The 13,307-nt window shown below is 42.4% G+C and overlaps 1 protein-coding gene across 2 annotated transcripts in view; it reads left to right on the top strand.

Moving 5' to 3' along the window:
• The window catches only part of CNTNAP5 (contactin associated protein family member 5), a 294,516-nt gene that overhangs the window by 270,948 nt on the left and 10,261 nt on the right, over positions 1 to 13,307 (top strand). For both annotated transcript variants that reach the window (XM_028742744.2, XM_028742734.2), the window contains one exon: positions 1,143 to 1,230. In XM_028742744.2, the coding sequence (XP_028598577.2) occupies positions 1,143 to 1,230 (88 nt within the window). The remainder of the gene's footprint in view (positions 1 to 1,142; positions 1,231 to 13,307) is intronic.

The raw sequence follows: 13,307 nt of genomic DNA, 5'->3' as shown, positions 1-13,307 counted from the left end.
TGCATTTGAAGAATCCTGGGCTCAGAGAATAAGCACAATTCAATAGATATGGGTTCTGTTCAGATTTGTGCTAAGAACTTTTGAACACACTTCCTCAAAATACAATGCTTGTGCTTTAGTTCCCTTAATTGCAAATTAGAGAATTTGTAATTAGCAAAACTAATTGTGAGCTGTTGTTATAATGATTCCTTGTTTGGATATAAACAAAAGGGAAGACTGATGAACTGTAATTAAGATCTGAATTCTGACACAATATGTATTGTGTATTTCTTTATTTTCTTGTATATATGGGCTGCTGTTCCATGAAACATTCATTGTGGTGTATGGTGTAGAAATACCATACTATAAAATAACCATTTTTTAAAAAAACATCAAGTAGTTTAGCACTCCAGATTAAATCCAGCCACGAGACAGCTGATCTGCAGCTTCTCAAAGCCACCTGGCAAATGAATTATAAAAATGCCAGGTAGAGGGAAGTCCTATAAGCCAGTGAGCTGCCCTTAAAGTCTTGTTGTTGTCAAAATTTTGGAACGTTTGCTTCAGAGGAACCCGTGTTGGGTTGATCCAGCTTTGCTGTTTATAAAATTATATCATAGGCACTAGAAAGAAACCCTTTTGAAGATTTTTGAGTCAAGCTCCACATTCTCATCCATCTCACCACTGGGCTCATACCAGTGTAAACAAAGTTAATGTTATACACTAGATGGGCCAGCTTTTTTTTCTGAACTTACAGACAAAGCTTCATGTCACATTTCAATCTTATATCCACCGTTATACCTTTTCCCCAATGGGGCTAAACCTGGATGAGAAACATCTACCCAAAATGCTTTTTGTTGTTCTCGTTGCAATCAGAGATTAATCATTCTGAGTTCTCTGCGGGGGTCAAACCACTTGTCAGATATTATACACAGATTCCCACAGGGAAGTTCTCTTGAGAACCCTGCTGTAACGACACCTTGTCATGCCTTTTAGCTTTTCCTGTAGAATTAAGGTGCATTTATTTTGCTGTCCATGGAAACTGATGCCCAGCAGAGACAGATATTACTTGTGTTCCGGCAGCAGAGCTAGTGCTATAGATTCATCAGAGGTCTCTCTGTGTGCTGTAATAATGGAATCACTTTTATTGATCCCCTCCCTTTCAGATTGACCAGGTTCTCAAAGTCAAGCACAACTTTTCCTCGGAGGCTGATTTCACAGCCATCAAATCTCTGACCTTGGGGAAAGTCACAGGTAGGTACCGCAGAAGGCTTTCTGATTTGTCCGTGGCAACACTGTGCATGCAAATTGTATTGTTTGGGGTAACACGTGGCCTTGCCCTATTTTCAGCCTGTCTCTTGTAGCTGAGCTGTGCTTAGCAGAGATGCTACTTACATCTCAGAGATGTCTAGCAATGAGAGCTAAATACAGGACCCCTTGCTGAGCGATGAGACACTGTTTTGTCTGAGCCAAGTATTAGCAAAAATAACACAGGCTCAGAGATGTTGCTGTGAAAGAGGAAAAAACAACCTCATAAAAAGGTGTTGGGTGGTGATTAGGGATGATAGCATACAAGGAAGCTGCTTGGGGAAGGGCTAGGGAAACATGAGGGGTCTTTTGGGCAGCAGAGCTGTGTCTATATTGGGGGAAGTCACTCACTGGCATACAAACTGGGAACCAGGGACTCAGCTATACAGCTGCAAACAAAATGTTTAAAGCGCAATATATACAATGTGACACTAGATGGTGATGGTGAGCCTAATAGAAAATTCAATGTATTTTTTTAAAAAAAACGCTTTAAAAAAAAGCATTTTCAGAATGTTTTTTATATGGATGTAGATTCCACCCAGGTTGCAAGACAAACTGTGTGTGTGTGTGTGTGTGTGTGTGTGTGTGTTTTAGGAGTCTTCCCCCGTGCTTGCAGTCATGGGATTGTTTTTTATCACATGACGCTGTATGTTTTTATTCCACATAGTGGGAAGTGACAGAGACAGGATGTTTGTATGACTGTGCTTCCGTGATGTAGGGCGTTTGTCCCTTTGTTCTTTCTCTTTGCTGTTTGATGCTGAAGAGGAAGGAGCTGAGTCAAGATGCTCTGAGTGTATTATATGTAAATAAACGTAGCTTTAGTGATGTATGGAAGTGAGCCATCAAGAAGGCTGATTGCCGAAGAATTGATGCTTTTGAATTATGGTGCTGGAGGAGACTCTTGAGAGTCCCATGGACTGCAAGAAGATCAAACCTATCCATTCTTAAGGAAATCAGCCCTGAGTGCTCACTGGAAGGACAGATCGTGAAGCTGAGGCTCCAATACTTTGGCCACCTCATGAGAAGAGACGACTCCCCGGAAAAGACCCTGATGCTGGGAAAGATGGAGGGCACAAGGAGAAGGGGACGACAGAGGACGAGATGGTTGGACAGTGTTGTTGAAGCTACCAACATGAGTCTGACCAAACTGCGGGAGGCAGTGGAAGACAGGAGTTCCTGGTGTGCTCCGGTCCATGGGGTCACGAAGAGTCGGACACGACTAAATGACTAAGCAACAACAAAACGTAGTTTAGCCAAAAAGTTGTGCTACTGAGTCTGTCACATGAACTGTCAATACTCTGCAGAATCCTTAAGTGTGCTGATGCCTCTTGGTATTAGTCGCTGTGATGTTTGGACTGAAGAAAGCTTTTGAAGCTTCTGAACAACCGTCCAGGAGGGAAAGAACATGCCAGCCGGGCATGTGTCTCTGCCAGGTTCCTACTCGTGTGTAGGACGTTCCAGACGATTTATGGCTATATATATATATATATATATATATATATATATTTGCTTTCGTAGATTTTCACGGGTACAGGAATGCAGGTTTTGGTGTCCTCGGGTATCTTCCCGTGTAAAAGTTGGGGTGTCTAGGCGACGAATAAATGCACGTATCGCAGAACACAAGAATGCCGTCAAAAAAGAAGAAAAAACTTCCTCTCTCTTCCAACACATGAAAGAAACAGGACACGAAATTAATTTTGCAGATTCCAAATTGCTCTCTAACATGGAACATCACCACAAGAGAATAATCATGGAAGCCATCGAGATAGAGAAACACCCTCACAACATGAACAAGCGTGACGACACATCCCGCTTGCCAGACATCTGGAAATTAGCCCTCCCCACAAAAACTGACACCAGATCCAGAGGCACACAGAACGCCATCACCAATCAACCACACCAGACCCAAACCCAGACCCTCTCCACAGATAAATTACAGACACCATCCAGTAGCCAAACCATGGTGGCACCTCCGGATGCTGCACCCCCCTGCAATCCCTACACAGATCTGGCTGGCACAGGCCACAAAACCACAGCTCGCCCCTATACACGAAGCCAAGCCAGAGCACAACTAAATGTAGTACACCCATCTTCTCAGAAAAACTCTTCACAAAGTTCAAGAGGTCAAGACACAAAGGCTTTAGCAACTAATCCACACCTAATGACCCACCTAAGTGGTACTCAGGATATCACTCAAGAAATCACTCAAGATATCCCTCAAGCAATTAAGGAACAAAAGAAGAAAAGGCACACTAGCCTGGGAACTTCCTCTCTGCCCAGAACATAGGAGGCCACACCTCCTCAACAGTATTTATAGGAACTCAAACACTGAGATCCTGCTCTGTTCCAGTAACAAGAAGCCGAAAGCACCAGCCTGAAGATGACGAGTGAGACCTCGTCGAAACGTCGCCTAGACACCCCAACTTTTACACGGGAAGATACCCGAGGACACCAAAACCTGCATATATATATATATATATATATGCAGGTTTTGGTGCCAAGACTCTCATCTCCAGAACCAAACGCCTGGCTGACAAAGACCACTTGACAACTGAGTTACAGAATCTCTCAAATGTGTTAATTGCCAATGGATACCAGCAAAACAGGGTTACGAAGCTAATCCAAAAAGAAACACCCCCCAAAAACCAAGACACAGAAGAAAACAATGGCATGGCCCTCCTTCCTTATATCATGGGCACTACAGATAAAATTAGCAAAATCCTCCATAAACACAATATCAAAACAGCCTTTTGCGCCAACCAAAAGATAGCCAATATCCTCAGAAACCCCAAGGATAAAATCCAGTTGGAAAACCAAGGGGTCTATGAAATACCCTGCAAAGTCTGCCCAGCCACGTACATTGGACAAACAAACAGACGAATAAATGCACGGATCGCAGAACACAAGAATGCCGTCAAAAAAGAAGAAAAAACTTCCTCTCTTTTCCAACACATGAAAGAAACAGGACACGAAATTAATTTTGCAGATTCCAAATTGCTCTCTAACATGGAACATCACCACAAGAGAATAATCATGGAAGCCATCGAGATAGAGAAACACCCTCACAACATGAACAAGCGTGACGACACATCCCGCTTGCCAGACATCTGGAAATTAGCCCTCCCCACAAAAACTGACACCAGATCCAGAGGCACACAGAACGCCATCACCAATCAACCACACCAGACCCAAACCCAGACCCTCTCCACAGATAAATTACAGACACCATCCAGTAGCCAAACCATGATGGCACCTCCGGATGCTGCACCCCCCTGCAATCCCTACACAGATCTGGCTGGCACAGGCCACAAAACCACAGCTCGCCCCTATACACGAAGCCAAGCCAGAGCACAACTACAGCCATCTTCTCAGAAAAACTCTTCACAAAGTTCAAGAGGTCAAGACACAAAGGCTTTAGCAACTAATCCACACCTAATGACCCACCTAAGTGGTACTCAGGATATCACTCAAGAAATCACTCAAGATATCCCTCAAGCAACTAAGGAACAAAAGAAGAAAAGGCACACTAGCCTGGGAACTTCCTCTCGGCCCAGAACATTGGAGGCTATACACCACACCCCTCAACAGTATTTATAGGAACTCAAACACTGAGATCCTGCTCTGTTCCAGTAACAAGAAGCCGAAAGCACCAGCCTGAAGATGACGAGTGAGACCTCGTCGAAACGTCGCCTAGACACCCCAACTTTTACACGGGAAGACACCCGAGGACACCAAAACCTGCATACCTATACCCGTGAAAATCTACGAAAGCAAATATATATATATATATATATATATATATATATATATATATATATATATGCAAAAACAACAAGATTAGAGCAATCCTTTAGAGAACTGCAGCCTAACAGATGTATTTAGGCATGCGCTTATGTGGGCTAGCCCATACTTTGGCATGTTACAAATGTGAACCTGGACTCACATGTGTGCAGCCAGCAGTCATGTATGTTCATATACACACTGCTAAGAGATTTAGGATATTTTGCTGGAACTATGATGTGCACTTCTTATGCATACATCAAGTTTATCTTTCAGAGAAAGGTGTTAGGTTTCCTTGAGGCTAGACTGAGGAAAACTGTGAAATACTATATAGAACTACAGTGATAAAGTCACTCCCACCCCTTCCCGTGTTTTCAACATTCTGTGCTATAAATTGTCGAATTAGTTCGTGGAACTGCCTTGAAAGTGAACTGGTCCAACAGCTGTGGCACATCCTTGTTTCAGTGAAGCTGCACAGGATGTGTATCGTGTTCAGTAATGCCCTTAATCCATTGCTATGTGTCCTGTGACCTTTAAAGAAGTGCAAGAATTAAATCCATAGTTTGCCAATCTTCTTGGGCTTACAGATCCTCTTGGGAAGTTGTGATTATTGCTAATTTTAGAACAGACAAATAATGATTGCAAAAACACTCTTTTAAAATGCCGACAGAATTGCAGGTTACATTGCTGCATCAGAAGGGCTCCAGTTCTATTTTTGTATTTGATTCTATCCATTTTTATTCTTTAGGACGCAAGAATGTTTTGTGCAAATTATCTATCTGTCTCTCTATAACCATTCATCTCTACCCTTGGAGCCACCTTTGCACATCTCCTCTTGCATTTCTGTTAGCCATTCATTCATTTTATTAATGATTGCATTCATAAAACGCCTTTCTTCTCATGGAATTCAAGGTGGCATATGTTGTACTCCACCTCCACCCTACACATAACAACCATTTGAGGTAGGTAAGGCTGAGAGATGGGACTGGTCCAAGGCCATCCAGTCAGCCTTGTGGTTTGGAACCATTGTAGTCTGACACTTAGTCCTCTGCAGCATGCTGGCTCAAATTAAGATGCTTCTGAAATTCCTTTTCCTCTAAATTCCACCTTGGATCTGGGGGTCTCTAAATTATCTGAGCCTGGTCACAGATCCACAGTGATGGCTTCCATTTTCACCATTCCTTCAGTCTGGATTTCCAAGAATACAGCTTGATCTCTTCTGTCATTAATTTATGTCCATTTCCTCCTGATTTTGCAGGCAAGCCAAGCACATAAGCCATTGTGCACATTAAAATGCACTCTCTTTCACTTCGTGCGTTAAAGGTTAATTCATGTAAGGTAAAATAGATCACATGGACAGTGAAGAAGTTAATGCTAGAAAAGGATGGCTGGTTTCATATTTTGACCCTGACCAGGGCCATCTTACCCATAGGCGCTAGGGGAGCGGGGCACCCGGGTGCTGGGCTCTCAGGGGTGCCAGGCTGAGAGTCTGGGGCCGAGATTTGGAGTTTGGGGAGAACTGACAGCCGCTGCCGGGCAGAGCAGAGCAGAGCCCATTGGAGCACCTCAGCTCTTCTGCTGTGGGTGATCGAGGTGCTGAGGCAGCCGGCCGGCTCCGCCCTCTTGCGCGCCTGGGATTGGTGGGCTGTCGAGAGGCCCAGTGAGTGCATGCTGCTCACACGAGGCACCCGGCTTTGCTCAGTCACCGCCAGCACCGCCTTGGGCTCAGCTGTTGTTGTGCTGGGCTCTGCTTGCCCCCTCCCCAGGTGCCTGGTTCCAGCCTTTCTCTGCTTCTGCTGCCGCCACCTCAGACTCCTCCACTGTGGGGCTGAGGTGGCCAGCTAGGCCAGCTCTGCTATGCATGCCTTTGCTGGCCCGCCCTTAAAAAAGGTCAACAACTTTGGGCAACCTCGGGGGGGGGGGGTGTCGGTCGGATCTTTGGAACCCGGCACTGCATATGCTTAAGAGGCCCCTGACCCTGACTGCAGAAAGCTAGCTATTCTGTTCCAGTAAGGAACACAAGGCCATCCCATGTGATTTCCATATCTTTAAACATGTAAAAGAATGATAAAATTTCCACACAGTTTCCCACACTTCTGTTTAATCATGCAATTATGTGCACGATGCAGCACCATTTCTTTTAGTTAAAGCACTTGATAGATTAGCTGGAGGCTCCATTAAGCTGAAGTTAACAGGCAGGCATTGTTCAGTGCTTTAAAATCTATAGCCACTCTTGGATGCACATTCAAGATGTGGCTCTACTTATCTGGATTGGGGTGAAACTTATGAAACCGGCCTGGCTTTTTCCTCAAACTAATTACATTCCTTCTGGGCAATCTGTTTTCCCTTCGTTTGCATTTCTCATCTGGGAATTTTTAAGGACGGTAAAAGAGCTTAGTTTTAAACTACTGTGCTTTCCATTCAATAATAAAGGGGTGGTTTTTAATGTGCACAGTTAGTCATGTGCATAGCTTACCTGCGAGGGAAAGGTTCACTGAATGAATAGAAGCTTATTTTGAAATCAATTACAGAAATTCTCATGAAGAAAATCAGAGAATGGGTGGAATGGAACACAAGCCACTGCCAAACTGTGAAAGACTTAAGAAAATAAGCTAGGGAAAAATCTGTCCACCCTAGCTAGAATAAAATAAAACAACCCTAATCACAGATATTTCTCCAGTAGCTGTTTAAGCATGACCTAAAATCTCCAAAATAACAGTATTGATGAAATAACAGATTTTGAAATTACAGAGCTGAGTTCCTACAGAAGCACTTTCCTTATTCAAAAGACCATGTGTTGATTTCTGAATTGCTGTCATTGCAATTCAGCGACTGCCCTTGGTTGTGATCCCACATCCCTACACTCTCATTAAATGGATGAAGGTTTGAAGTACACCTGTGATCCCAAGAAGAGCTAAAGAACACATCATGTTTATTTCCTATAATATTCCTTATTAACATTTTTTTCTGTTTCCCATTGCATATTCTAATGGTACAGTTTGTGGTTTTGGCTTTTCAGAGTTTGGGTGGCTGACTTTAGTGAAGAAATTGAAAGGAGCTGTAAAGTTTTCTAAATTCATGGAACATTTTACATTCTATCCCCTGACCCCCAATAATCTTAACCTCATCCCAAGCACTGAAGCACATGATCAGCAAATTTGCACGATGTACCGTATCTGCTACTGTACTATACCACTTCAGACCTCAGATGGAGTGTTACATATCAAATGTTTACACACATATATACAAACGTAACCCATGCAGTTCCAACATAGTCTTCCTAATATCCTTTTTTGCTTGGAAGCATGTCATTGTACAGGTATCAATTTTCTAATCTTACCTAATCTTGACCTTATAAATTCAAAAGTAGTTCTGTTTTCTCTAAAGATCTCTTTCCCTTTTCTATCTATGTATGACCTCAAGTATGCTCTGTCTTTAAAAATCTGAGCTGTTAAATGCTTGTTAGTGCTTAAAGCATTCTGGCTTCTTGTTTTCAAACTATCTCATGCCCATGTTTGCAGGGCTCTCTAAGCTGTGGATTCAAGGAATTGTTTTGTTATGTTTGAACATTCTTGGCAGTTTTTCATCATTCATGGCCCTATGAAAGACGAATCCATGTGCTTACATGGCAGCAGCACAGTCTCTGTCTTTTTAAGAATTCCACTTCAAAGAAGTACTTGGTAGGTTCACCAGCGGGCCCAACCACTTTTTCTTCTTTTCCCACCTGTCCTCCCATATTCTGCAGAAAGGCAGCGGAGGAAGGCAGATAGTTGTAGCACATTTGTGTGACATTTGCCCTGATATTTCATCATGTTGAACTGGCCAGGGCTCAGTTTGCTTGCTTATACATAGATTATTTATTTTTCTGTAAAGCAAAGGAAACCATAACTTTCTTTCCTTTCAACTCTTTGTCTCTCACCTTGAGGAACTATTACTTCCTTCACTCTTCAAAATCAGTAACATGTCAAGGAAGATAGGCTGCTTTTTATCACAAACACGTAAAGATGCAGATTGTTTTTAATTGATTCCCTACTCTTGACACACTTTCCTTGTCCACCCAGAAACAAAGAATTACTCATGGTGCCCTTTGTTTTTTGAGTTCCAGCTTGTGGTTTGCGCATCACATTAAACCATAGTTTATATTGGTACATGTTGTTCAAAAGTTCCTGTGGCATCCTTCCTCCTGCTGATGTGGTGCTAGGGCTTGCTTGTCATCCAGTCTCTGGCTTTTGGTTTGCTTCTCTCCAAACAAACCACAAGCAGAAGCCAAGGTTTGTTCCTGGCTTATCAGTCCTGGTTTGCTCAGAGAACGTGACAAGCTAGACCATAGCCAGCTTCCGGGCAAAGTTCATTCTCCATAGCACAAACCTACATGGATCTCGGCATGAGCTGAGTGGGGGGAAAGTCACTTAACGTTGAGAGAAAAACATTCTACATCCACCTCTGGAGAGTGCTACTATTTTCAGAAATAGAGTTTGCACAGTAATATTACTTAATTGCTGTGTCTTGTGTTACTCTCCAGAGAGCATCTATAGGATCTCTTTAGGGAACATTGTCGAAATGGAAGGTTGCAAAGTCTCCGCCCTCTTCCCCCTTGAGATTCTCTCTTGCCGCTTTATTTTTAGCCTGAAAAGTTGCTCTCTCAATTGACTGCAGCTGTCTGCTATCAAAAGAATCTTGTATTCCTTTGTTTGGCATCTACAGCTCCCCATTATGTTGCATCCATCAAGTCTTTTCTTATTACAGTATTCCACATGGTGATTAAAAAAACAAAATGAAAATAAAATGGGAGCGGTCATGTTGTGACACTTTGCTTTGCAAGGGTCGCACAGATGACTTTTGAGTGTGAACAAAAATTTTCAAGTTCCCTCTTCATAGCACTGTCTTCTTTAGACTTTAAAACACCCATTCTCCCAGGATGTTCAATAAATGTGTGGGCAAAAATCGCATGTGCGCATTATACTCAGCAGAAACTTGTCAAGAGTTTTTGTGAAGTGATGGTGATGTGTGATAAAAGCCCAAATACTATACTTGGAGCATGATACTTTACTGTTCAAAGGGCTGCTAATTTCAGTTAATTTCAGTAAGTTTGGTGTAGCCTGATCTTCATCAACGACTTATAAAGCTAACTGTCAGCTATATCTGGAATGTGACTCACACCTTCTTTTGGGGCAGACAAGTGATTATGCCTGAGAGCGGAAGACCATTTTGATTTTGCCCAGAGAAATATGGTTTCTTAGTGAGGGCAGGAAAGACAACGAACTGCTTTCGCTTCGGAGGCACCAGGCGGATATGATGCTAGCACCAACTTATTGTATGCCTATTCTCTCCTCCCTCCCCAAACACACATCAACTTGCATTTTTAAGGGTGCAGAAACACCCTAACATTGAAATCTTATGCTGGTTTCATAGAATCATTGAACTGTAGAGTTGAAAGGGATTGACTTGAGAGTGATTTGTTTAATTTTATTTATTTATTAAATTTCTATATCACCCTTAATCTGAGGGTCACAGGGTGGTTTACAGTATAAAAGCTCAAAAATACATAACATAGTAACAAATAAAAACAGTACCCCCACCCACAGTTTAAAAGGCCACAGGGAATGTGTTGCTTTTGTGTACAGTTTAACAAGAAACCCGGCATCTTGAAACCTAAGTACATTCAGAGGTATACGATTTCACACTAAAAAGGGGAAGTGCTAAAACTAGATAGGCAAAGCAAATCTCCTCATGAGCTGTCAGTTTTGTGATTCTTAGATGGTCATTTTGTAGCTGTGGCTCCATTGCAGCACTTTCCAGGAAAGCCAATGACTCTGAGTCTTTTCCCCTCTTCTGAGAAGCATCTTATCTCTGTGTGGGTTTAATGCACACATGTGTACATAATTGTGCCTCATTCACATATGACCGGAATCAGTTTGCATAGAAAGATGCTGCACTGACTTAGTGATGTGGGAGAAATTTTGTTCACATTTAAAGGTGAACTTTAATTAACATATTCTGAAATATAGCCATCCTTCAAAATTTGCACTTCTCCAGATTTCGCAGTGCTGTCCTCTAACCATGTAGTGTGTACAAAACTGCACTTGCTATAGTAAAATGTGCATAAAGATATTGGTGAAAATAACAAAGAGAAAAAAATTAACTGGGGAAAATTACTTGCAAAAAATATGTGTATTGGGATAAATTTTCATGAGGACTTTTTGTTTTTAAATTGCATGCTAATGCGGCAATGTGGAAGTCTGAAGTTAAGACTGAAACAATGAGAAATGGAGAGAAACCAAAAGTGACCAATTTGCCCAGCCCTAGTCTGCACCCACCTTTAAAGAATGAGGAACAAACTCAGAACCATTTGTATTTTTGCTCCCCACAGCGGTGCTGAGGATATGGCCAGTGTGCCTTCTAATTGCAGACTCACTTCCCACAGAGCCCCAAGGACCCAATTTTATGTTTAGTGGCTGTGCTCGGAAACAAGTATGCCTGAGGCTGATTGTCTGCCTGGCTTGTGTGCTCCAGTGCAGAAATTCATTGTTAATTACTATGCCTCTCTCTTCTAATTTGTGAGTGAGCCAGGCAGGGATCTGCAGTCACAAGTTGGAAAGGGCAGTATGAAGTCTAGCTATTATATTATTAATTTGTATTGGGTGGGCATACTAAACCTACTATTTGCACTGGAACTTCATTCTGGTAGGCATACAGCTTTCCCAATAAGGAACTATGGAAAGTGCTTCTAGTCTGATTTCAGTCAATGCTCAAACTTTCTACAAAAGGCTTGGGAAGAATGTGAAGTGACTAGATGGTTAAGGCTCCTGGCAGTGCTCCTGAGTGTGGGTCATGTTCAGGCAAGGGTATGCAAGTGGTGCTGTGGTCTAAACCACTGAGCCTCTTGGGCTTGCTGATCAGAAGGTTGGCGGTTTGAATCTGCACAAAGGGGTGAGCTCCCATTGCTCTGTCCCAGCTCCTGCCTACCTAGCAGTGCGAAAGCATGCCAGTGCAAGTAGATAAATAGGTACCACTGTGGTGGGAAGGTAAATTGTATTTCTGTGCAGTCTGGTTTCCATCACAGTGTTCTGTTGTGCCAGAAGCAGCTTAGTCATGCTGGCCACATGACCCAGAAAGCTGTTTGGGGATAAACGCCGGCTCCCTCGGCCTGAAAGGGAGATGAGTGTCGTAACCCCATAGTCACCTTTGACTGGACTTAACCATCCTTTACCTTTACCTTTACCTTTAGCTATGTGTTGCCATGCCCTTTATCAGTCTAAACAACACACACATTTCTTGTATTCATGATCCTGAGCTTTAATGTTTGCCTATGATGTGGTAAGTAGCCCTTAGTATACTTTTTAAAATGGCTTATCTAAAGAAACATCCTGTTTAAATCTGTTTAGAGGCATATGTAGCAACATTCTGATAAGGAAGGGCCACCAAAAGAGATGAAATCCTTCAAAAACTTCAGCAATGCTAGCTTGTTGCAACAAACCTTCGAAGAGTCGTGTGCCACATTAAAAACAAACAGATTTATAGTAACATAACATTATAAAAAATAAGCACAATAAAAAACTGGTGCCACAATAAATCTGTTGGTCTTTAAGATACTTTGTGTGTGTGTCTTTAGAAAGCGGATTCTTCCTGGGCTTTCTCCCTCCAGTGGTCCAGCCTACAGCTGCAATGTTCTGTGATTGCATAAGGGCAGTGAGGTCAGTGAGTTTGTGAGTGATTAATAAGAATGGGGTGTGAATGATTAATGCTTCGCACACCCCCAGGCTGTAGTAGCAAATGAACATGACATCTTAGGCAGTGGCATTTTCACCTCTTTGCCATTGGTATTCTCTTATAGGGCACCATGCAGCCAGAGGTGCTGAATTTGAATTAATATGTAAAACTTTAGCCCCCTGAAAACTTATGGTTATTAAATACCCTGGAATGGGTTATTGCAAAAGGAAAGGTCAGTGGCTTTGGAGTCCCAGTGATAATAACATCATCTTCATCCAAGGTGGCACCTTCATTATTGGAGCACTGCACTTTGCAAGTGTCAATGCTCTCTTGCACCTATTAGTCATCTTACACAGTCACCACCTCCAAGAGATTTCTTTGATTTTGTGTTTCAGAGTAAACATGCATAGGATAGTGCTGTAAGAGTGGTGAACAAGAGATAGGATCCCCAAGAGAAATGAGAGAGAAAAATAGTCTAGAGGTGCTGCAGAAGACTAGTTTTATTTTGAAAAATAGCATGGCCCATTTTGAGC

Source organism: Podarcis muralis, chromosome 1 (assembly GCF_964188315.1).
Source record: "Podarcis muralis chromosome 1, rPodMur119.hap1.1, whole genome shotgun sequence".
NCBI classification, from domain to species: domain Eukaryota; kingdom Metazoa; phylum Chordata; class Lepidosauria; order Squamata; family Lacertidae; genus Podarcis; species Podarcis muralis.
Note: the sequence above shows the minus strand (reverse complement) of the source record. Positions and strands in the feature narration are given on the sequence as shown.